We start from the raw sequence: 26,573 nt of genomic DNA on the forward strand, positions 1-26,573 counted from the left end.
CTGTAAGTTCGATTCCTACGACTGAATCTGCTCCAATATAATTTGGTGGTTCATAAAGGCTGGTCAGAAACAGTCTCAAAAGCTTGTAAGGGTGTTGCAGGAAGGTTGCGCTAAGAAATAATTGTTAAGAAAAAATAGATACGTTGCACAGTTTCCGAATTAATTAACATTTAATTTAGCCAATCAGACCGTTGGGCGCACTAATTCAAGCGGCTCGCCAGATGCAGTTAGTGTCAGTTGTCGTCGTAGCGTAGATGACAGCGCACGAGACTGCTCAGTGTTTGGCTCGCATTCGCTCATTACCACCGTTCCACATTCAATTTTTATATTGGTTCCATGTTCGGTTTTAGGAAACCAAAGGAAGAATACGTTTGGTGATATCGTCTCTGGCGGAAAGCTTAAATTTGGGCGCCCAACGGTCTGATCGGCAAATTTCAATGCTAATAAACTCGGAAACTGCGGAACGTATAAATTTTTTCTTAACAGTTATTTCTTAGCACAGCCTGCCCTGCAACACCCTTACAAACTTTTGAGACTGTTTCTGACCACTCTCCATATAATACTTAGGATGTTCTTATACTGATTTTACCCCGATTTGAATTCTGCTTTCATTTATTATTGCCTTGACGGGATTATTTCTTACGTTTCGCGTCTTATGCAGACAGCCGCACCCCGATTCTGCCAATCATTAACCTTTGCGCTTCACTCACGGAACTTTTGGCACCATTCTGAAGTTATATATCGTTCAACGTAAGGCTGAGAGTGCTTCTGATAAGTGTTTCATGTCTACAAAATACATTTTATATGTTTCTTGTAAATTTTCGCCACATTACTAAAATTTCCAATTTTATAGCTGTAAGGAATGTGTTAATGACCCTTCATGTTCTTTCTGCCTTGTGCCTGATATATTTTTAAATATAATGACTCAACAGAATAATATACTGATGTGTTTCTTTATGCATCTGGATACTTCGAAAATTTTACTCCTACTGCGCTCACATTTTGCACGCATTCACTGAGTTTTACGCAACAGATAGCTGCAATGAAATCTCAGCTCAAGAAGCAGTGAACTATCACATTCGAACAAATATACTTTTAAAAATATTTTTAAATGTTCCGAGAGAAACCAGTGGAGCAGCACGATTGATGCGTGTATAATCTACTGCAAGAATCTGATATCTATGACACTTATTTTAAATTTGCTACGAGACTAAAGTTAGCCAACATTCGCATGAAAACTAAACAAAAAAAAATTTACTTTGACCACCGAAGTTTACTAGAATACGATGAGCTGAGGACTGACGGTTTCACAGTTAACTGTTGTCAAAGATAAACGAGAGAAAATGAGAGTAAGAGAGAGAGAACGGAAGGGAAAGAAGACATGACTTCATGTCAGATTTTTTAGTGCGACGAAGGAAATGCAATATTCAGTTTTATTCCTCACTCACAATTGTCGAACTACGGTTATTCGCGGAAACACAGAACCTGACTCACTATTTACTAGCATAGTATTTGCTACATTTGATACAAGTACTGACAAAGTTGAAAGTCAAAGAACACACTTTTGAAACGATTGTCACTAATCGAAATACATATCTTCTTATGCCCAGTCATCAAAATATTGCTACTAAAAAAGAAGGAAGAAAGATTAGGGTCGAACCTACCGTCGACATCAAGGTCGTTAGAGACGGATTGTTTCAAAGATGAGGACGGAATTCGGCTGTATCCTTTCGAAGGAACCATCCTGGCATTTGCCTCGAGCGATCAGGCGAAATCTCAGAAAACCGAACACTAAATGGTCGGAAGCGGATTTGAACCATCGTTCCCCGGAATGAGAGTCATGTGTGCTAAACACTGCCCCACCTCCATCCCCAGACTGCTATTTAATACGACTGGAACTGGCACACAAAGGTGAATGTGAAAACAGTACAAGAAACGGTGGAGAAGTTTGAACATCTTTCCCATATGCGACTGAAATATTCTACGTGACGTGTAGGAAAACTGTTGGTACTCAAAGCAGCTACCAGACCTCCTGGAATGGAGAAACACAGGTTCTGTCTGGTTTTCAAGGGAATCTTATACCGTTCTTCCTGCAAAATAGTAGCAATTTCAGGTAACGATGATGGAAGTTGATAGCGATTATTCAGCCTTATCTCTAAAGCAAACCACAAATGCATGATATTGAGATCCAATGACTGTGGCGGCCATCCTCGTGCTCGCAAATCCAGTCCTACGCGATGCGAAACGTGTAAGCAGGGACCCCGTCGTTTTGGGATACAGCATCGCGATTGAAAACAAACGTTGTACCACGGGGTGGCCCTGATCAGCCAAAAGGCTGAGTTTAGCTGTGATGCGAGCTTTCAGAGTAACCACTGGGCTCATGGAATACCATGAAATCGATTCCAAATCAAAATCGAAGCCCCGGCTTGTTTCACTTTTGTGACTTAAACTCCACCATAAGTTGGAAACAGAGTGAAACAAGACTTAACGCACGAAATAACTTCCTTCCATTGCTCCATTGCCCAGATTTTAGGGCCGGCCGTGGTGGCCGAGCGGTTCTAGGCGCTTCAGCCCGGAACCTCGTGACTGCTACGGTCGCAGGTTCGAATCCTGCCACGGGCATGGATATGTGTGGTGTCCTTAGGTTAGTTAGGTTTAAGTAGTTCTAAGTTCTGGGGGACTGATGACCTCAGCTGTTACGTCCCATAGTGCTCAGAGCCATTTGGACCATTTGAACCAGATTTTAGGGCTTCGGCACCACATGTCCTGTGACGGGCATTTTCATCACTGATGAACGGTTTGGAATGGTAGCCTGACCTGCAAGTTCCAGTTTATGGACCGCTCTTCACGTTGTCCGGGTGATGACAGGATTCAAGAGTGCGACATTCAGTTCTACAGTGACTGTTACAGCTGTTGTTCTCTTATTTTTCGTGACAGTCCTCTTCAAGGAGAAATTACAATTAAATCAATACCATTAGCTGCTGACAGGCGTTGATATACATCAAGAGGGACAGTTGAAAATGTGTGCCCCGACCGGGATTCTAACCCGGGATATCCTGCTTACATGGCAGACGCTCTATCCATCTAAGCCACCGAGGGCACAGAGGATAGTGCGATTGCAGGGATTTATAGCCGGCACGCCCCCCGTGAGACCCACATTCTCAACTTATAGTCCACACGCTACATTCGTAGTGCCCCTGCCATTATACCCATTACTCGCGGCAGACAATCCACCGAGTCCTGTAAAAGTTCAGGCAAATCGTGTGCATCCGCACTGAAGAAGGTAATCAGCCGGTTATCCTTAAACGATGTGAAGATGGCATCTGTTCTTTCGGATATGTCATCTTCATATCTTCAACGAGAGTCCGTCACGGTCTGTCAACATAGCGGACGACGATTTCAGCTTTCATTGTATGCTGTATAAATGTTCGATACGGTACCGCTTGAAGCAGAACACACTTCGGTTGACTCGGTGACGGAAATACCCAACATATGAGCTCCAACAATTCGCCCACGTTCGAATGCACTGAACGGCAACATGAAACCCTCACAATTACACAGATCACTATTCTGACCACAACTGGCACGAATGATTGTAAACATTGCATAGGTCCCGTTCGTGGCCAAATGTAGCGGTGCGACCTTGAAGCTTGTCTAGCATCTGCATTTATATTCAAGCGCCCATTTACCGCGGTGTTTCTATATTTTTGCACAGCCTCTGTATAGTGTTAGCGATGTTATTGTCACGTGGAAACGTCATCCTATAACCACTGTGATAGGAATAAGGGATTGAAAACGCTAAACTTTGAAGGGTACTGAGCAAGCCATTCGTGACGCCTCTGTGTCAGCTACTGAAGTACAAGACTTCAGTTGCGGCTTCGGTGCAGAGGTCAACGAAATAATGATCGATCTAGAGGCGGCAGCATCCTGTTTTCGTTGCCAGACTGCCTTCCAAAAGTAAAAAAAAAAAAAAAAAAAAAAAAGGTTCAAATGGCTCTGAGCACTATGGGACTTAATTTCTGAGGTCATCAGTCCCCTAGAAATTAGAACTACTTAAACCTAACTAACCTAAGGACATCACACACATCCATGCCCGAGGCAGGATTCGAACCTGCGTCCGTAGTGGTCGCGCGGTTCCAAACTGTAGCGCCTAGAACCGCTTGGCCACTCCGGCCGGCTCCAGAAGTCACCGGCCACAAGAACACTCAAAGAGGGGCAAAAGCGCTTCATATGTCTGTGGAGCTGTGGGTGAAATAAATATGAATTGACGAGACGCGAAACAGCAGGCGTGAATGGGTATTGTGAATACTTGGCAAAGCGAGTATAAAGTGGTGACAGACATATCCGGTAGATGTTGAGTGTTGAACTGGACTGTTTACCAAGGCCTGGCTTCAGAGCATTAGTTTTGGTGTATGTGTTCATCAAAACATTTTAGACGGTAGAATGATTCCTGTACAGTCGCTCCTTTACTGTACAATTGGGATATTACTGAAGTGCTAAAAACACGCACAACAACGTGGTTGCCCTAAGAATATGAGCTAGATTTACCTGACTGGTCCGATGAAAGCAACGACCTGATACCTCTCTAAATCTTTTGGTTGAGTAGAGCGATGGTCGTGTGTGGGTGCAGTTTCAAGTGCTTCAGAACATAGTGAAATACCTTCTCCGTAAAGCTCCCAGCTATCAGTTCCGGCAGACTCTATCTTCGTGTCGTAGGCCTGTGGTAGCTGAGAGATCACGAAGGGAAAGTTCAGACGCCCATTTCGGAAGTGTTTTCTAACTCAGCACTCAATGGCCCGATTCCTCGTGGTGTACGAAGGTTGTGTCATAAGTGTGTTATGTGTTTAGTGTGGTGACTGTGTTGTATGAAAACGAAAGAACGAAGAGGATGTTACCTAGTGCTGGCGCAAAGCCTACGCATCTGTAGTACTGCCAAGAGAACTGCCTAGCTTAATACCTCATCCAACGGATAAACCACCATGAAAAGTTTCATATGCTCCCAATTGTCAGACACTGCGGAGAGGCTTAATCCGAAGTCCCTGCGAAAGTCTATTCAAGAGGGAATTTACACTACCTCATCTCCTTCCCTTGCCGGCCAAACACGGCTGGCGAAAATCTCTCTACCGCCAGGACTCGAGTCGGTTATTTCCATGTCAGCTGAGATGTACGTTATCAGATTCCGATACGGAGGAAGGTACCTCCTCCATGCATTAATCTCTGCAACAGCAGCGTCATTGGAACAACATCAACTGCGATCCGAAGACTTTTGCTTGTGTACGTAGTTGGTAGGAGGTAAAATGGTAAAAGAGAAGCAGGAAAGCAAGGGTGGATTTATATCCTCCATACAGAGTACGATATTGATTTACTACTACTTTAAATGTAAAGAGACAAAAGTAGCTGTTGTTGGTTTACGTCTGGACGAGTAGAATTATTATGGATACTAGCACAAAGTATATTCCTAGGCACTTGTACCAACGTCAACAGTCTCATCGAAATTAGAACGGGAAAAGTGGCAGCTTTGTCAAACAAAATGTCAAATCAGTAGTAGCCGTGGAAGCAATCTGCGCCGGAATACGGTCTGTGAAAGGATGGCGCCTGGGAGGAAATTGGGGAGGCAAATTAGCGCGTGTCCCGGGGACACGCAGGCGCTGGGCGTTGCGTGACAGTCGCGCGTCCAGGCCGCGGCCCACGCCGTGTTTCGGCGTCGCGGTTACTGTTGTTGTCACGAGAGGGCCGGCTGCTCGCAGGAGGCGCTTTTTATCGCCGCTTTAGCGCACTGAGCGAAACGAAACACAGCCGCACACTTCATTAACATATCCGGATACAATGTTTAATGCATAAAGAAAACTGTTGCGCCCTAGGAGAAACGCTGAATGAATTGTTCGAGCGGTGCCAGATTATGCTTGACAGTAAACCCAGCACAACGTACTCTTACATCATGTGGGCGATTGCAGACCACGCTAAATATATCGCAGCCTTTGGACACAGTACACTGCATCCGCTGCTCCCCCCCCCCTCCTCCCCTAAAATAAATCATCCAGCAACGTTTACAACTTTAAATTCTTTGAATGAAGTATCTTGCAAGATTAAAAGTGTGTGCCGAATCGGGACTCGAACACGGGAGCATCGCCTTTCGCGGAAAGTACTCTACCGACTGAGCTACCCCAGCAAGATTCATCAGGACCTGTTCTCACAGTTTTCCTCCCGCCAGCACCTCGTCTCCTACCTTCCAAACTTCACAAAACTGAGTATCTCACAGGACTAACGCTCCTGGACCAAATGATATTGTGGACACATGGCTTAACCACAGTTTTGGGACGTTTCCACAATGAATTTTTCACTCTGCAGCGGAGTTGCGCTGATATCAGGAGATTAAATACTTTATCAACGTAAAAACAATGCCTAAATTTCACCAAGATTTGCCTCATAATACGCTACTGGCCATTAAAATTGCTACACGACGAGGATGACGTGCTACAGAAGCGAAATTTAACTGAAAGGAAGAAGATCCTGTGATTAGCAAATGATTAACTTTTCAGAGCATTCACACAAGGTTTGCGCCGGTGGCGACACCTACAACGTGCTGACATGAGGAAAGTTTCCAACCGATTTCTCATACACAAACAGCAGTTGACCGGCGTTGCCTGGTGAAACTTTGTTGTGATGCCTTGTGTAAGGAGGAGAAATGCGTACCATCACGTTTCCGACGTTGATAAAGGTCGGATTGCAGCCTACCGCGATTGCGGTTTATCGTATCGCGACACTGCTGCTCGCGTTGGTCGAGATACAATGACTGTTAGCAGAATATGGAATCGGTGGGTTCAGGGGGGTTAAACGGAACGCCGTGCTGGATTCCAGCGGCCTCGTATCACTAGCAGTCGAGATGACAGGCATCTTATCCACATGGCTGTAACGGATCGTGCAGCCACGCCTCGATCCCTGAGTCAACAGATGGAGACGTTTGCAAGACAACAATCATCTGCACGAACAGTTCGAAGACGTTTGCAGCAGCATGGACTATCAGCTCGGAGACCATGGCTGCGGTTACCCTTGACGCTGCATTACAGCCAGGAGTGCCTGCGATGGTGTACTCAACGACGAACCTGAGTGCACGAATGGCAAAACGTCATTTTTTCGGATGAATCCAGGTTCTGTTTACAGCATCATGATGATCTCATCCGTGTTTGGCGACATCGCGGTGAACGCACATTGGAAGCGTGTATTCGTCTTCTCCATACAGGCGTATCACCCGGCGTGATGGTATGGGGTGCCATTGGTTACATGTCTCGGTCACTTCTTGTTCGCATTTACGGCACTTTGAACAGTGGACGTTCCATTTCAGATGTGTTACGACCCGTGCCTCGCACATGAATGTGTGTGATGTCCTTAGGTTAGTTAGGTTTAATTAGTTCTAAGTTCTAGGCGACTGATGACCTCAGAAGTTAAGTCGGAAAGTGAAAAAAAAGAAAAAACTAAACGGCGATATTGAACACACTCAAAGAAGAACAGTGCGAATGTTCACAGTTGTGTTTCACTCAAGGGATACCGTTACGCAGATACTGAAGAAACTGAATTGGCAGACGCGTAAACACGCCATCTGTGCCGCGGAAACCAATTTTTAATATTTCCAGAACCAGTCCTAAGTGAAGAATGTAGAAGTATGTTACAGCTTCTTCACCCCAATATGAACCGCTTAGACAAGATTAGGCTAATTACAGCGCGTTGGAAGGCATTCAAGCAGCCTTTGTTCCCACCACGCAACCGCGAATGGACCGGGAAGAAACCATACATAATATGAGGCGACATGGGAAATAGACTTTGCCGTGGACTTCACGGTGGTTTTTTAGTGAATGGCTGCAGGCCCAGACTGTCTCACACACCGTTAACCCTTTAGTGGATAAATTATTTCCGGAAGTTGTAGACTTTTTATGAACACTTTGTTGGGCTAAGAAACCGTTCATAAATCATAGTTTAAATCTTGAAAGTGAGAGTTTAGCCTACGAATATAAAAAAATTAGAGGGAACTATTGTTTCCACCGGACTCTGGAGTAACTTCACTTGCTAATTTTTAAAAAAAATGTACTTCCTTTATTTTTTAGTACAAAAACACGTTAAACATTACATTTATATTTGTATTAGTTCATACTGTCCTTTGAGTTCACTAAGGTGATGTACTATGGAACTTAGAGAAGCATGGTGCTACACACAAAGCTACACAACAGTTGCTACACATTATTTTTGTTCTCTTTTCTTTGCTCTTGGTGCTACATTGGCGGCATCTTCTGTTTGTTGTACCTTTTGTAGGGAAATGAGTTCCAACATTCTCTAGACAAACTTCATCTGGTACTCCAGACACACCTCTTTTTGGTGTTTGAAAATATACAGGCCATCCACTTCTCTTACGACTTGAGAAGCCAGAGATAAGCTGCCTTGCCAAGTGCAATCTAAATGTTAGCTAGTCTGCTTCTGCCTTCTGTAGTTTCCACATAACGTAGGAACTGACAACTGCCAAATCCACAAGAAAGAAAAACAGTTTGTGCCACCACTTCCATGAACGACTGCTTACAGCATACCGTTCACGCAGCTGATCAAATCTATCCACTCTTCCCATTATTTTATTATACTCTGCCACAGCCAATGGGCAGAACACTTCACTTCTGCTTCCACTAACTTACCTTGTAATATTTATGTAATTTTCAGTCAAATTCAGCAAATATACCCGAATACATTCTCCCTCATAAATATAAAAGTAGATAAATACAACACAAGTCACTTCACACGCAAAAGGAAAGCACACTATCCAAAAAACGCTATAGCGGTCGAAACAGTGGCTCGTTTTCACCCGGGAACTGCGCTTCTGCACGGATTGACTCACAAGGTAGAAATACAACAGCTTTCGCCTAACCGTTGCCAATCTACACATAGTTAGCACACTCTAACAGAGATGGTAGCACAAGTTAGAAGTGGGAACACGGATTACCACTGAATTTACAGCGAAAACAAATAAGTGGGAACTATAGTTCCCACTGGTCACTAAAGGGTTTAGGCTGTCCAATAGAGAGATGAGTTACAGTTAACAAAATAATTCTACGAATTATTTCGTTTATCACTTTCAAGATTGTCTTTTGAAGTTCGCAAAATACGAGGATTGGAACTTTAATAGTGGCAACTATTTATTTACAGCTCGTACAAAATAGATACGTGTTTCAAAGTTTTACTGGCCTTCAAAGTAGTCACCAGCATTGTGTATAAACCGTTGTCAGCGATGTGGAAGTCGTAGGATACTCCTAGTAGTGACTGCTGTGTTGACAGTTCGAGCGGTGCGGTCCATTGCCCGACGAATTTTGTAGCAGTTCTGAAGCCAAAGGCTTGAAGTGTTTCCTTCAGTTTATAAATCGAGTTGAACCGACAAGGGCTTAAGTCAGTGGAGTGCAGTAGGTGGTATAGCACTTAGCAGCCCCATCAGCCAAAGAAATCAGTAACAGATTGCACTGTACGTGCTTGAGCATTGTCCTGCAAAATGATGGACAGGTCCTGCAGAAAGTGTCATCACTTCTGTCTCTAAGTTGGTCGGTGGGTGTGTTTAAAAAATGAACAGCATAGAGACAGCAATAGGCCGCGCCGCTCGAACTGCCAACACAACTGGCACTGCCAAGAGTATCCTACGACTTCCACGTCGCTGGCAACGGGTTGTACACAATGCCGGTGACTACTTTGAAGGTCAGTAAAATTTTGAAACAGGTATCTATTTTGTACGAGCTATAAATAAATAGTTTCCACTATTTAAGTTCCAACCCTTGTATTTTGCTGGAAAGCGTCCGTCAGACTGTGATATTGTGATTGTTTGAATGAACGGACAGATATTTCAATGTTAGCAACAACAGACAGATAGTTCTTACCATCTTCTGTCTGCTTCGCTGAAGGTATCACAGTTACTCAAGTATGACAGCATTCGGAAGAAAAATTACCCATCATCTTTTTAAGAAGGGTCTTGTCTAAAATGTACGAACCATTGCTTAGTCCTGCCGCATGCGTAGAAGTATACATGTAGCAAATGAAGACTGAAACGGACCGTTTTCGCATAAAAAATTCAGAGGCATTAGTTTTCAACGCGCCTTGTATTTAAACGACAGGCGTACATGTTGTGAGTAACCACCAGAAAATGACACGTCGCCGAAATCAGCTGGCCGCGAGAGGTGAATAACTGTGGTCGTAATATAGATGAGGTAGAAAACGGATATTGTCTTTTAATAAATTTGTGGCCTTGTCACCCTATATGAAAACAACTTATTGAACGTACAAAATTATTTCTGAAGTCAAGTTTGACTTTGTGGCGAATTATAATTGCAATCCAATGCTTACTTTGCAATAATTTGCAAAGGGCAGACGATGAGACACACAGTGGAGAGTTACGAGGGGACATCTGAAAGAGAAAAACCGTGGCGACCATATTTGGGATAGCAGTTGCTCGGTTCAGCAAATTGCACCGGATGTTATACCCCGATCGCTGAAATAAAAGGCGACCGATGTCCTTTTTTTGTCTCTCGCGTCTATTTTTGAGGCTATTAACGGGCGACGCGGGGCGCCGGGCACACATATTGGCGCTGCAATCCAGTTAGGGTGACGCGGGAGCTGGCGCCAGCGCCGCCGCCCGGCGCTCACCGCGCACCGCGCGCTGGCGCCAATTCGCAGTCGATTTCCCGGCGGCGGCGGCGACAGAGAGCGCCCGCTTAACCGTGTTACCACGCCCCCGCCCGGCGCGCGGAGCACGGCATTACAAACATAAACCAATCAATTACCATCACAAATAAAGCTCACGGCAGTTATTAACGTTTCATTACGCCCGCTGTGCGGGGAAGCGCCCGGCCACGCCCGACACATTTGCATGGACCGAGCGCGTCGCGCCGAGCCGTGGAATGCGCTGCGGCCGCCCCTACTGGCGCCTTAACACCATCTCATTTTTCACGCAATTACCATCAAAGGCTGTCATTAGTTCATTTATAAAGACCAAGGTAGAAATTTCGAGTGAAGGTAATGCAGTGCCCTGAGAGCTGTTTACAGCATCATATGCAGCGTGTCTCATTCACCTTGACCACTAAAATAACTTTTAGTCCCAAATCAAAATAAAAAAAATATATCGAGCAGATGATGTTAAGTTAGCCTGGCGCCACTAACCATCATGACTACCTTTTTTGTCACTTTCTCCGTTACGAAGATATGAACAGAAGTGCGTCTTTTTTTTAAAAAAAAACAGTACCTTACATATATTGTTTTATTCCGCAGCCCATTTCCTCTCATCAAGACCTGTTCAAAAACATATCACAATGTAGTATTCATGTAAAAGAAAACATGAAAACGTAACATAAAACTGAACTGACTGTGCCGGTCGGAGTGCCGAGCGGTTCTAGGCGCTACAGTCTGGAACCGCGTGACCGCTACGGTCGCAGGTTCGAATCCTGCCTCGGGCATGGATGTGTGAGATGTCCTTAGGTTAGTTAGGTTTAAGTAGTTCTAAGTTCTGGGGACTGATGACCACAGCAGTTAAGTCCCATAGTGCTCAGAGCCATTTGAACCATCACCCATCCAAGTGCTAGCCAAGCCCTCTATTACCACTTACACCAAGCTTGCATAGGAATTATCTCCAGATTATAATAACTTCTGTTCTGTTAGTGGACACAACAACAAATAATTCTTTTCTGATGTTTCGTTACCAATGAATCTCTCTTTTCAATCAAGGTATTTTACATTTGTTGCTGTTTCCAGATATTTATCATCCGTAGTATAATCGAACATTTATAGTTCCCTTCGCCTATTTGTGCGCAATACACCACACTCATTTACGTTGGCGGTCGACTGTCACCTTCTGCAGCAGTTATCAATGTTCTACACGTCTTCTTGTGTTTCGGTACCGTCTGCTGGCGTTGCTATCTTACTCGTCTGCGATATGCTTTTAATATCTTCCGGCACTGTCCACTATATCATTTGTATAGACTGTAATCCATAACAACCTTATAATTCTCCATCGGAGTTCTCTCGAAATTACATTTAAATCTCCCGATTTCGTCCCGATTTTTGGACGACGTTTCCCAGCATATCAAAGTTTTTACTTTCCTAGTGGCTTGATACTTCTTCAAATTTCCGGGTGCTTATCGTGCCTGTCCTCAAATAGCAGTATCTACGGTAAAACCATGTCATACTTCCTCTAGTACTGTCCTGTCTGTTTTCTTCTTCGTCCATGCACGCTAAATGGAAGAAACAGTACGATCTTACGTGACTCCAGATTACACAACAGTTGCTTGAAGTTATTGCTTGTTGTAAATATTAATATCATTTCGTAATAGTGATGCGTGACTGAAGGGACCATTATCAGAGAACTAAATTGAAAACAAATCTAACCAAGCAATACGTGCAGCAGAGCACCACTTGCCCTCTTGGGACTTGTGAGGTGGTGGTATGTGTAATGACATGATAGTGAAAGCTACCTTTTCGTAGGCTGAATATATTTCTTAGTTTGATTAGTGTGCAATATTGATGCAAGTAGCTGTTTTTAAATGCATTCCCAGTCGCTGCTCATCGTCTAATGCAGATGGCCTACCTACAGAACAGTATAGCGACCTGAACAGAAAACCAGTAGCGTAGGATGTGGTGCTTGAAGGTAGCTGAGTGATGATAAACTTGGATGCTCAATGCACTGACTAGGAGATATTACAGAGCTGTGATTCGGTATTGGAGACAGGTACCGACGTGGACATCGTATCTTCATCTGTCGTTTAATTTCATGGAACAGGCACAAACCAGAACACTTACAGGAAGACGAAGGGAAATTACAGAGTTTGACCAAACGAAGGAGACGCAACAGTGAGAACCAAACGAATAAGGAATTCTACATCCAAATGTGCGGACAAATTCAAGGATCTTGATCCACCGGCTCAGCTCTTGCTGTGAAGACGGTTCTCGGAGCGCTACTTTCCACCGGTAACTCAGCGCTCTATCAATGCCGTTTCAAGTCTCTCACTAGTCGTTGTGCCGTGGACCAGGTATAGAAAGTATACGTGACTAGAGCTGACTTTGAAAGCTTTAGTATGGGGAACATGTTCTCTAAGTCTAAAAGGAATTAATTTTTTAGTGAAGCGGTTATGTGAATCATCGGGTGGCAGTTTTCAATACCAGCGCCATAGTTAAAGATTTGACATAAGTGACTGAATAAGTAGATTAATAGCATTCTACACTACATGACAGTTGCTAGCGAACAGAGATATTATTGGACAGGAATAATCATAGACAATGATGGACGACATGAAACAAAGTATACACGTAATACAAGTGGAGTTGTGTATTTATATCAAAAATTGTTCCGATTTCACCCCATGGACAGCAGGAAACAGGCATAAATGACGTTCGTGTCTGGTAAATGTCACGCTCCCAGTATATAAGATCGATATCGGACTCTCAGCAAGGAATATGCCCTCCTCGGGCACTGACGCACATTTTGCACCTGATATTCATGCTGGCTACGAAACTTTTGAGGGGTCCTGAAGGGATGTTGTCCTACTCATCTCTCAAGGCGGTTTCCAGTTCTTGCACAGTTCGGAGAGGGGGTGTTCCTTGAGAAAGAAGTCTGCCAAGAGCATCCAAGGCATGCCCTAAGGGATTTAGGTCCGGAGAGTTCACAGGCCGGTCTATACGTTCAATATTTTCACTTTCCTGTGTGTCTGAGACCTCAGCGGTCATGTGTGGCCGAGTATTGTCGTCCATAAACAGACTGACGCGACCAAGAATAATCTTCCTACAATATTACTGTACTGTAACGATTGCTGTGTTCCGCCATTGTGCACAATGTCTGCCCACACCATAACGCCGAGGCCACACCGATGACGTTCATGAACATTCAGTGGTAATGTGTTCGCCTCTCTCTTCACACTAAATGGTGGCCAGAATCACTTGTCACAGTGAAGCGGGATTCGTCGGAGAACATCACTCTGGACCACTATTGCTGATTCCAACCAACATGTTCCCATCATCACCGAACTCTTTCACGACGATGGCTTTGCTGAAGTGTGATGCATTTACCAGGCTTCAGAGCATACAAAACAGCCTCATTTAATCGCCACGAAATGGTTCTGGCAGAGACACATATACCGGTACAAGTTTAAAGGTCTTCAGCGATCTGGCGAGGAGTGAGATGACTTTTACTTGTCTCCACTAGGGGGGCTACGTATCCATCCTCGTGTCATGTGGTAGTTAGTCTACGACTACTGGTATGCTTTCGCATAGCATTTTCAGCTTCGGAGGCATTTTTTAATTGCGAGATGTCTCTTTTGGATACAACTACAGTACTGACACTTGGCCGGCTTCGAGCAGTCCAACTGCTCGGCCACATGCCGCACTTAAAGAATTTACGAATGCATACAGAGAGGTCTTGCACAAGCTTCACTTCGTTAACACGTGCCGCCCTCTACATTTCCCTTTACAATCATCGGTCGGGTGTTCCGCAGATATTGGATGCTGTTCCGTAGCAAGTGTCAGTTGTTCCTTAGCAAGTGTCAGTTGTACCCTAGCAATTGTCAAACAGCTTAGTTTGGTGCATATAGTAACACCGTCATTACCGTCAAATACTTTCAGCTAGTAACTTTTTCTCCTTCGGCTTTTAGGGCGACGTCTCGACAAACCTTATATTCTCTGCTTCTAAAATTGATTCTCTATTACGTATTCCCACTTTCTGCCGTATGAGGGTACATAAAACATGCAGGTGAATTATCGAACATGATCGTTTTGGTGGTCCAGGTTTTATGTTGTGGGGAGGCGCAATGTTGCGTGTGTGTACTGACCCCAAATCTTTGAAAACGGTACCCTCGCCGGTCAGCACTACGGTGACACTGATCTCCTTCCACACATATGTCTTTTTAAGGGTGCATTCGACCCTAATTTCATTTTTATCAGTGACAACGTGAGACCGCATCGAACTGCGTAATTCTGAAACGAGAGGGTATTCGGCAAAGGAATGCCCTGCCCGTTCCCGCGAATTAAATCGCTTCGAGCGCGCTGGGATGTGCTGGGAGATGTATTTCTGGACACATGCCCCACCGACCATTCAGCGGTTATCAGTCGCGCTAGTTAAAGATGGGGAATGCTCTCCGCAAAAATTCGTTATAAGTATTGCACCCAGCATAGGAGCACCTTGCAGAGTATTCATTGCCAGCCGCGATGATCACAATCTCTATTAAGAACCGTGTTCCATCGTTTCTAATGTTCGGAGCACTACCATAAATCGCGGTGACTTCAGTGTAATTATTGTCTTTGAATAATAATGTCATTTCTGTTCGTTCCATTGCGTACTTCTTTCAGTCACCCGTTCAGTCAGCCGTTCCTTCTATGTATGGTCCAAGTTCGACCGAGCTATGTGAGTTAGCGGTGATACATCATGCGCAAATTACTTTCGTCCCCAAGTTTTGGACACCAGGACGGAATATACCAAATATGCCGGAAGGAGAACTTAGTGCAGCACATTCTCAATGGTCGGCCGATGTGGCCGTACGGTTCTAGGCGCGTCAGTCTGGAACCGCGTGACCGCTACGGTCGCAGGTTCGAATCCTGCCTCGGGCATGGATGTGTGTGGTGTCCTTAGGTTAGTTAGGTTTAAGTAGTTCTAAGTTCTAGGGGACTGATGACCACAGATGTTGAGTCCCATAGTGCTCAGAGCCATTCTCAATGTCTGTCCTAATAGCAGCTTGAAGCTTTTCTGATAATAACATGTGTCCAAACGGCGTTAAAATGATTAAGAATAATTAACATACTCGTTTCATCACCGAAAAGAGAGGAACTACAGCGTCCCTGTTGAATCTGAAAAACCAGTGAATAAAACAGAGAGGTTCCAAACTATTTTGCATGATCGATGGTATCACGATTCGTCAGCAAGCTACAGTGGACTCGAAGTCGCTGACAAAACGCTGCAGCTGGCAACAGACGTTACTTTCTAGAAAGTATAAACGTTCGTTTTCAGGTTTTTCCAGTGCATCACCTTGAACCAGGAGGTTACTTCATGTGAAAAGGAATGCACTTACTCGGATTGCGGCTACGCTGATATCGCGAGATAAACCGAATTTAGTACAGAGCACGTTACTAAATCGGCCCTGTTTTCGACGCCTCAACCGCAGTAATAAATATAAGAAACGTATGGAGACAGCAACTGTACATTTTGAAGCACGAGCCAGTGGGTTGGGAAGTGTCTGGGGCGCGGGAGGTGAATCAGAGTGTGAGGTCACGACGCGGTGCGCCGGTAAGGCGGGCAGCGGACACGCAAGGCGTCGCCGTTAATCAGGGACAGCCGTGGTGCTGGAGCGGCGTGGGGCTGAGGGGGGAGGTAAGAAGTAGTGCCGCTATCTGGCGCCGCATCGGCCTGTGGGGAGCCACTGGCGGCGCGCCCCTCTCAGGGAAACGCTCAACTTCTCCACTTCGCTTCACTGGGGACGCGGCAAACAGCTGTTTTGTCGGCTTTACTGTCCAAACATTGCAACTTCATACTAGCTACGGGGGCGGCAGCTACACTGCGGCTGCTCCACCTGAAACCGTATTGGAATGACGGGTAAAACGCCCTTTAAACTGTACTGCTTGAGACGCTATGAAATTCCTCGCGAGACTGACTGCTGAAGACAAAGGCGAAGCTAGCTGTGGAAAGCACGAGAATTTTATTCGAAATACACGGCTTGAATACGGAGATCTTATTACGAGGCGTGTTTTTTTAAAGTAAGTACCGTTTTGAAATTAAAAAAAGACGTGCTAAGATATCTCAAGACGAAGTCAAAAGAGTGGTGATGCAGTGGTTAACAAGTTAGGCGGCAGACTTCTATGAGCAGGGTATTCAAAAACTGGTACAACGTTACGACAAGTGCCTCAATATTGACGGAAATTATGTAGAAAAGTAGGTTAAGGTACAGGCTTTCATGTAAAAATAAAATTATCGAGATATCTTAGCACGTCTTTTTTTAATTTCAAAACGGTACTTACTTAAAAAAAAAAACACACCTCTTATGATGTGTCATCTTATAGCCTCGGCAGAAACATATGCGCTGTGAAAACTTGCAAGCATGCCATATTAACAGTTTCGCGTTTGACGTAAGATTGCTTCTTGATGGTAGCTGTCTGTCGCGCCTGTAGCGACTGATCACCCCAATCTAGGCTCTCACGTCGGTGTGGTTTCTTGTCTATGCGCGTGACTTTAGCCCGTGGGGCTCAGTTCTCTAGTCTGGCGTCTGGCAGGCAGCATTTTTTTCATTGCTTTAGACAGTTATGTGTTTACGTTGAGGTAAGACTTAGTACTTTATTTACCGGTCTCGCGGTCTCCGTTGGTTTATTGCAAAGTTCGACACTACAAAAACTACCGTATTGCGTCACCAGTAAATGAGTACAAGTTTTCGAACTGCGTCCTTACCAATACATGCCCTACGGTTCCTGTACTAAATAATTTCTGTAAACAAGAAAAGAAAGACCAAAAGGAAAGAAACACAAAATAAGAACAGCTTTTACTTGGTCGCAGCGAGGACAATAATTTTGCGACTTCTATGTTCACAACAGATCACACTGACAAACCGTGCTCGAAATTTGCACCGTTTGCTCGAATGCAAGTATTTCATAGCTCAGTCGTCCGTACACGGCCAATCCCAACCGCTGCACGTCGTCCGGTGACGTCAGATGTTCAACATTTCTCATCCATTTTTTGGAGTATTACCCGGCATTTGTGACCCCATGTATCTCTTATTAAATTTCTTGTCTCAGCGTCATCTAAACGGCTTCGGGGATTTTTATACGTTAGTAAGACTCGCCCTGTTAGTAGAATACTCCTTAAATTTTAACCTATGTCAGGCTGTCTAACGTACAATTAAATCAACGATAGAAGTTATGGGTGGGACTGCGTTACATAAAATAGGACATTAGGATGTTTTGAAGCCTCTTTGAGGTGTTCTAATTTGCACGATGTACTTTTTACATTCAGTCGTTATTGACAGGACGGCTACAGAGATTCAGCGCTTGGTAGTGTGTAAATTAGCATTCCACAAGAAAACCGCAAAATGTTGCAGTCTGAGGAAATATTTGGAAGTACAAGGCCCAGTTTTAAGCTTATTTTTATCTGTTTTTGCGATTTGTGTGTTAACAGTCAGTGAAGTCTCTTATATCCTCCTCTGTAGCCGAGAGGTCACCGTTTCTGACTACCATGAGGAGGACCGGATAAGTGCCAGGGATTTTTCCTTAGTGAAGAGAACTGGAACGAGATACGCTCTGCCTTGCAATGCCAGTTGAGGAGCCTTTTAATCGGAAGAATCCAAAATCTGGAAAGTTGACAACGGAAGAAAGGTGTACTCATCCAATGCCCCTCCATGTAGCATACAGATGACGTCATATGGCAAAGAATGACATACATCACGTCCAACTCTGAGCTTTTTTTTTACATCTGTTACCAATATATTTCTCACTTCTAGAGCTATCAAATAAATTACTCAAGAACAGCACACTGAAAGGAAAACTGGCAGTTGTTGAATATGTTACCATATAACAAGTTAACAGTGCTAACCATGGAGCGTAATATTTTCTCTCTGGCTTACTTCTACTTCGCGATAACGTGCAATCAATACATGAGCCTTTTCGTCGCGTTAAATGTCCACTTGACATGGATACATCCTATCTGTTACGAGGAACGAAAAGAGATGTTAAGTTGAATGAGGAGATCAACAGTAACGGAATATCCTAAATGTGAAACTGTTTGATGTGTGTTATAAGGAACATTCGTGTGCAAGAAGCATGTTTTTAAATTTACATCAGCATTGATAGTAATAATAATTTGTAGGAAAGGGGCAAAGGAGAATGTAGAACACCGTGAATTTTTCCTATTTGTTATTTCCAAAAGTTCCTAGTGGTCGTGTATAAAAATGACAAAGAATATGTTCTTCATAAATAGAAAATTGAACCATTACATGATCTAGCAGTAACACGCTGATTAAGGAGTTTCGTTTTTTTCTATAATCTCTTGAATAGACACTGAAACTTGGTCAGTAATATTTAGCGCTACATATTATTTTTCGAATGTGTCAGTGACAAAACTAGCAAAGCAACCATTCAGAGAACTTTGAAAAGACCATCGCCTTATTATCTCTCTTACGAGAGAATAGTTACTGGATGAATATATATCAATAAACCGGTAAGCGAAATGGTGGAAATCGATCCCGGTATTCTGTTCAGCAATTCACAACATTTGAAAGACGCCAGCCACTGCAAGAAGAGTAAGTACAAAACTAAACAATGCTCTGTGTTCAAAGACTCTTCTTCATTATTAGCGATTCGTGACTCACAGAATGTATCGCTAAAACTTGTGCCTAGCTTATACTGAAAGCTGTTAAAATTCACTTTATAAGTATACTGCTGTTGAGAGAGAATTCTTGTGGGACTTACGAATCCAAAGAAAATCTCTTACAGTTTACATATTCTTGGAAAGCAGTTGGCAGAGTAGATAAGGATTTTATTTTCAGGTGTGGGATGGAACCAAACAAAGACAGTTCTACTCATTGAACGCTGAAAGTATTAGGCAAAATGTCTACGGAAGTCCCAACGTATACCTTAAAAAGTTTCTCAGTTCTACACCTTAGTAACTGCAGGTACACAACCTAGGGCAGCCCGTCAGTTGTGCGAAGCTTGGTGTATGCTTACCTTGAGTCTGCGCTGCCGAATGCGTCGTCCATGATCCCTTGTACGTCGTGTCTGCAAAACAATAACAAGTAGTTACGGCTGCGCTCACATACTGTCCATTTTCATGGAGCAATGAGCAATACTATCTGTAAAATATAATGGCACTTATTCCAGCTTACAATACTCCAGGTTCATGGAGCAACAAATTATTATTGCCAAAGAGAAAACATGCATTCCTTGTCGAAATAATCTCTGGGTCTGCATCATCTTTGGCAAGACTAAAACGTAATCCAAGTGTTAATCAGTCAACTTTATTCAGAAGATACTCCTGTGACTTTTCAATCCTACGTCAGATCCATGAATAATTAAAATTTTAATTCAGAACTAAAGAACTTACGAGGATATTAGCTCCTCTGTGTTTTTTTCGTTCGTAGTTCAAATTTTGCAGCTTTATTTCACATGGTCTTACCCGAACTTCGGCATAATGAGACAAACTGACTGCCGTATGCAATATAAATTAGGTTATTTTTTGTACTTGTGATCTCAAGTGAAACAATACGGGATTATGAGTTGTAAGAGGGAAATAGCTAACTATGATATTTCGCAAAGTGAATTATAAAGGGAGTTAACTGCCGGATCGCTCGTTTTGTATGTCATAACATTAACGTCTTTTATTAATATTAGATATCATGCACGTTGCTGCAGCTTTCAAGCCTCTTTAAGAATCATAAAACTAAATTATGTCATATATAAAGGGCAATACTGTGTCTGAGCCATTTCTGTGCCACAAGGCGTATTTACCCTTTGCAGTAGGCAGTGCATCATTTAATATTATACACGAGACTTCTGTTGAAACGTAAAATTAGTCAATTAGTCACTAATTAGTTACGATAGTGATTACATTAAGAATTATAGGTAAGACTACACGGGAAAACTATTTTAAAGAAGCATGAAAAAGGCGTTCTTGCTAAAAGGAAAAACTCTTGACTGTTTCACATAAAGTCTCTCATTGCTCCATGAATTTGGATACTGTGAGCAGTTGCATTACATTCACTTACCATGATGTCGATGTCACCATTCCATAAGGAGCAGCAATAACGTAATAGTGAGCTGACAGAAGTTTCAGAAAATGTTTGTACACTATTGATTTCTTGAGTGAAAGAAATACACGAAAAAGCCTTGCTTTCTCTGCCTCGACATATCCTCTGGAGGACAGCCGTTATTAATTTAATGGAAGACTTTGTTTATCACATCAAAAGACAAAACTAAAGAAAATGTCTATGTTAGATGAAATTTGTAGTTTTGATAGTTGAGTAATCGTTTGTTTATATTCATTGGAGGTAGTATAAGTCATTATGAAATCGTGTGAGGTATCTAAGGAGAACATAATTAACAATAGATATCTCTTTTATAGTAGCGTGTATCCATTGATCGATGCCAAAACATGTAATCAAAATAAGAAATTTGGTTACTACATTACAGCAGGAGCTCAAGGGAGAGTTTATATCTCATTTGTCAGAGCTGAATTTTTGTATGGTGTATCAACAACAAAGGTTTCGTACTTCCGTTCGATTTGCACATTTCCTCCTCCCTTTGAGCTGACGAACAATGCATCTGTCGGATAGAAATGAGACCAGCAGAGTATCAAATAGTTAACTTTTTACACCCAATAAATTTCATTCTCTGTAACGCGGCGACCAAGTGACAGAAACTATGAAGAGATGTGTATTTCTAGGGCTTTATTTATTTCAGTTATGCGGTTTCCACTAATGACTGCATGTATTTTTCTTTTTATGTTCTCGTTACCGTACATGCGTCTATAAATTTTTTGTCACCTTACTTTATTGACGACAATACGGTTTTGTACGAAACTGCAGAATAATTGTTTTAATGCATTCTGAAAGTAAGTCCTTTGTTCCCCCTTCTTCCTTACACATAGCGCACCAATGGCGGATAACATTAGTTTCATTTACCAACATACAGATCTTAACGATATTTAGTTGTGTGCGGAGAGGCCACGTCGTTAGAAAGTGGTTATAAACTGCAGGAAAACTTGCAGATAGTTAGCACTTGGTACGACAACCGGAAACTGACAAACATAAATAGCCGTCACGTAATACGCGTAGTTATAAGGAAAGAGCCGGCATCTTTCTACTACGCTATCAGCTATTACGTATTCCTTTCGGCGGTGCATATAGGCCCAACTGAGAGTCACGGGAATCAGCCACAGCTATTAAATGTTTAGGAGTATCGACCAGGGGAAATTTCAGATAGCACAACCACATAAATCTGACAACGTGTTAGGTAGATAGCAGAATGAGACTAATAAACTAATACATTCGGAATTAGACATATGATTACCGACAATCCTTCTTCCTGTGTGGCATCTGCTAACAGAACAGGCATAACGGGTAAGGGGAGGTGAAGGGAGAAGAAATATAGATGTTCGTCAGTCTTCGGCGGCTGGCGCGCTGCCAAGATGGCCTTGAGCCGCCTTATCGGCGGGGTCAAAGGTCACGCGCTCAGAGAGCTGACGTAACATGCTGTTGCATACTCTATGTCGACAGATTATAGATGTACCCTTGTCCAATTCTCAGCTACGCTACAGATCAATTTATTTATGAAAATACAAAGATATAGACGTTGCTGTTCAACAAGATCAAATTATCAAGGCCTGCCGTACACAGTTTGTCGCTTTGTGTTTTGAATCCCGCATCGTAAATATCGGAAAGCGTTTGATTTTTTGAATTCACTAGGTAAAAATGTCGCGAAGAAAGAATATATTATGGTTCTAGTGGTTTAGTTTGTATTGTGAACTGCGCACCAGGATCTGACAGGGGCAGTGGTGCGTTGTTTCTTGTGTTTCAGATAATAGGAGGCGTAGCAAAAAGTAAGGCCCATTGAGTAATAAAAAACATGTTTATTAGAAAACGATTTTATTAGTGGTTTTAGTTTGCTGTAAATGTACTTCAGTTTTCCTAGTACTGGTCGTTCACTTGTAAGCACTTTTTGTAAGGTTTCACTAGTTTATTCAGTCCCCCTCCGTAAGTATGGAACATCTGCTTCTGTAGCTACATTTTTCAGCACATTTGTGCCATAGACATTGGGTATCTTCATTCAGTTCTAAATTTTTCTAAATTATTGGGTTACATAGGACCCCCTAGACATTACTTGATATTGGCAGCTTGTCGTAGTTAGTTTCGAAATATCCTTTCTCATCTGCATTGTCATCTGTTGTTGAAATCCCCACGCAAACAGCACACATATTTTGCTCAACTTCTCTCGCAAATAACACTTTTTCACTTCGCAAAACACAGTGTTGATGTTTCTGCCGTGTCCCATATGGACTGAACACACAGCAGCAATATCAAAAGTGCGTTTTCTAAAGATAAAAGTGTTATATAGTTGTGTTCATGTAATAAAAAATGAAATAAAATAAAAAACCAGTTCCCGTAATAGGCGGAGCCGATGTCCAGTAACCTCTGCATAAGAGTTCTCCGCCTGGGAAATCAAACCAGTTGACAGCGATAGTCTTGAGTTTCTCATTATCTTACAACAGGTGTCCATCAAGTCATTGTTACAAGTACAAGGAGAGGTGTTAGATGGAGTGGGTCCAGACAGAAAGATTTTTTTATGATGCATTCTACGATGGAAAAACTACGCACCACGATTGAGCTATGCAAATTGGTCACACGTAGATATTCATACTGATATCGAAGGAAAATGCAAAATTGTAACCTTTGGCTGCAGGTGGATGAAGGTGGGCGCTGCTGCGCAGTTTCATGGCACAGCTTGCACGGATAGTAAACAGGGGACATGTCGATACTAGGGCATAAAGTGTACGCTAACTTCATTCCGTCTCCTCAGCTGGGCAGTAACTATGCGTCTCAGACAGGAGCGTGAAAAATGTACTCAGATGTCAGCATCTGAGAGAGGACATGTAGTTGAGCTGAAGGAAGTTGGTTAGAGTAACTGGCGAATCGCTCGACATTTGAACAGAAGCGATGCCACTATTCGATGAGGTTGATAGGAATGGGTGAACCAAGGCGGAACACGGTGTCAAGAAGGAAGCGGTAGACTTAGGGAGACGACAGAAAGTGAGGACCGAGCAATCGCCAGGGGGGCACTCACAGCCATTATTATTATCGATCTAACATGCATCTGCTGCTTCAGTGACCACAATGGCGATTAACAGACGAGTCACAGAAAGGGGGCTGAGCTCACGGTGACCCTTTCACCGAATGCTTCTGACATCTGTTTTCCAAGAAGCACGTTTGGAATAGTGCTGGGCACATTCAGCCTGGAATGTCGGTAACTACAGTAGATGTGTCTTCAGTGATCAGTCCCGCTTCAAACTGAGCCCCGATGACCAGTGAAGACGTATCTGGAAGATACTGAATGAAGATACCCAATGTCTATGGCACAAATGTGCTGAAAAATGTAGCGGGGTCAGGGATTTTCTCTGCCTCGTGATGACTGGGTGTTGTGTGATGTCCTTAGGTTAGTTAGGTTTAAGTAGTTCTAAGTTCCAGGGGACTGATGACCATAGATGTTAAGTCCCATAGTGCTCAGAGCCATTTGAACCATTTTTTGAACAATGGTTGTCCCGAAGCCCCATATTTTAAATGAGAACATCCCCCAGTTCTTCAGCGGTTAAAGGACCTCGTACAAACACCCTGCACCTCGTTGCGTCCGGGCAGAACATGTCTGATTAACAACTCATTTAAAATGAACGTAGGAATTTTACAACCAACCGGTTGAAAATATCTGTTTGGTACAACGGACTTAGTCTCGACATATACTAAGGGTGCCTTCGTCAGAATGAAATTTTGAATAATCGCAAAATTACATTGTGAAAAAGCAGTAGCCGGAATTCATAGCTGCTATGCTCAAGTCAAAATTAAAATAAAATACGTTCCAGCCATATCAAGTGTGCCTAGCTAGGAAAAATATCTGTTAAAATTCTGAGAGCCCTTCTCTCGACAGGTAAGCGTACATATTACTGCTGCCCACTTACAAGTCTCATGGTGACCAAACGGTAAGTATAAAGCTCATATACATCCAAACAAACAATTATTTCTCTCATACTCACTTCACGAATGGAAGGGCAGACTGTTTGTTCTGACGAATCACAAACCATCTGCGACATATGCCCCTGTGGCATTTGGAGTCCAAACGCAGCTGAGGGGTGCAACATGGTAAAAGACACTGTACCTCTGCGTGCGTCAGCAACTTTAAGATCTCCCTTGACATGTGAATTGGTACGCAGCGTCGCTGGCTTCAGAGAGGTAGTATGAGTGTTCGCACCATTGAGTCGAGTATTCCGTATGTGGATATAGTTATCAGCTACCGTGCATACTCTCCTTAGTCATGCTTCGATTCCTCTCCGTGGTGAAAGTACTTAAGACTTGTTCAAAACTTTCATTTACTCAAGTGAAGCATTGTGTGGGATCCTTTGTACTCTAGCCTCTCTGTTCAGGTTAAACCTAACCTTCACGTGATTTATCTGATTACGTAGATGGTGTGATTCGTGAAAGATTAAAAAACTTCGAATCGTAGAGTGGTGAGGTTTATCTACTTATTGGATAAAATCCCGATCGCAGAATCGTCATTTTACGAAGTTTTATGTGCTTCCATTGGCTTTCCTTAAATAGATAACTTTTAGTGATCCTTAAAATCCAGGTATTTATGACTCGGTAAGATACTGACCTAAGGGGCCAAATGTATGAGTGGGAAAACGCTTCATTGGTGTAGGATGTACTGCTGCAGATGATACGCCCTTGACGAGGAGGGTAAGAGATGATTGCTGCAGCATCGCCTCCATATGACTCGATGGAAATGAAAATAAAAAAGAACAGGTACTTCAATTTCCTGTCGGCACCGCTCCGTGGGCAAGGGGATTTCCACAGGCATTTTGGGGAGAGGATTAAAGCCTTCACATAGACTCGTCCCGATTCGTCATACAATGTTCACTTGTCTACAGTATTAGATGTTGGGTTACATTTGATATTAAAGGTACTTAGGTAAGAGGAAAATTTCGTTTTTAAATCACATGCTAAAAGACAGTAACGGATCTTTCGCTTTGGATATCCACAAATAGCAATGGTGCCGACAACTTAGCAAACCAAGCCAGACATATGACTTGTGGACCTTTCTACTCTCCACTACTTTTGCTATGCGCAGTTTGTGTAATTAAATGTGGAAAAATTTGCAGAGGAATCTTTTGGGAGCCTCATGAAAATGTAACAGCTTCTTAACATGATGGACTATACTGCGCCTCAAAACTTGCTCTAGCTTTTGTTGTATATGAGAATGTACTGTAATTTGTTTTTAGTAATTAAATTAAATTGTTTAGTTATTGCTTGATAAATAGCGTTATGTTTGTTCGTTTACGCATTTAAATGTAACGAACACGTGAACTTAGCGGCACGTAAAGTGCAACTCACTATGAAAGACGAAACACAATTACCGGAGATAGTTTATGGAATTGTAAACATCTCTGCCTCTGAGGAAAAGGGTAGCTCCTTCGTGAAGAAATTACACGAACCATAACTTCATTACAATGGAAGCACATTGTCATGTTGGATGGGAACTACGCATTCATCTTTAAAGTGACATATTCTTGAGCTAATGTCGTGTACACGTTAATATATAATCGGCTTGAAGCTTGTGTATTTCCTTCAGAATGAAACACAAATTATAATAAGCGTTGTAGTGTCAGATAGTAGGACTGAAAGATGTCAGTGAGTTTGAGACTAATTCCTCAAAGAGATGGCTCCTCGTAGACATGATCTCGATATCTGACACAAAACACTCGACCTATAATACTGTTAACGTGTCTCATCATCAGATGGAATGTAAATGAAATCTATAAATTATCTGTGAAGATACTGTGGAAC

The 26,573-nt window shown here is 42.9% G+C and overlaps 1 protein-coding gene across 1 annotated transcript in view; it reads right to left on the minus strand.

Moving 5' to 3' along the window:
* Nucleotides 1–26,573, minus strand: part of LOC126458351 (transcriptional regulator ERG homolog) — a 293,460-nt gene that overhangs the window by 250,906 nt on the left and 15,981 nt on the right. The window contains exon 2 of the mRNA XM_050095320.1: nucleotides 19,696–19,746. Within this exon, the coding sequence (XP_049951277.1) occupies nucleotides 19,696–19,746 (51 nt within the window). The remainder of the gene's footprint in view (nucleotides 1–19,695; nucleotides 19,747–26,573) is intronic.

This window comes from Schistocerca serialis, chromosome 1, assembly GCF_023864345.2.
Source record: "Schistocerca serialis cubense isolate TAMUIC-IGC-003099 chromosome 1, iqSchSeri2.2, whole genome shotgun sequence".
Taxonomy (NCBI): domain Eukaryota; kingdom Metazoa; phylum Arthropoda; class Insecta; order Orthoptera; family Acrididae; genus Schistocerca; species Schistocerca serialis.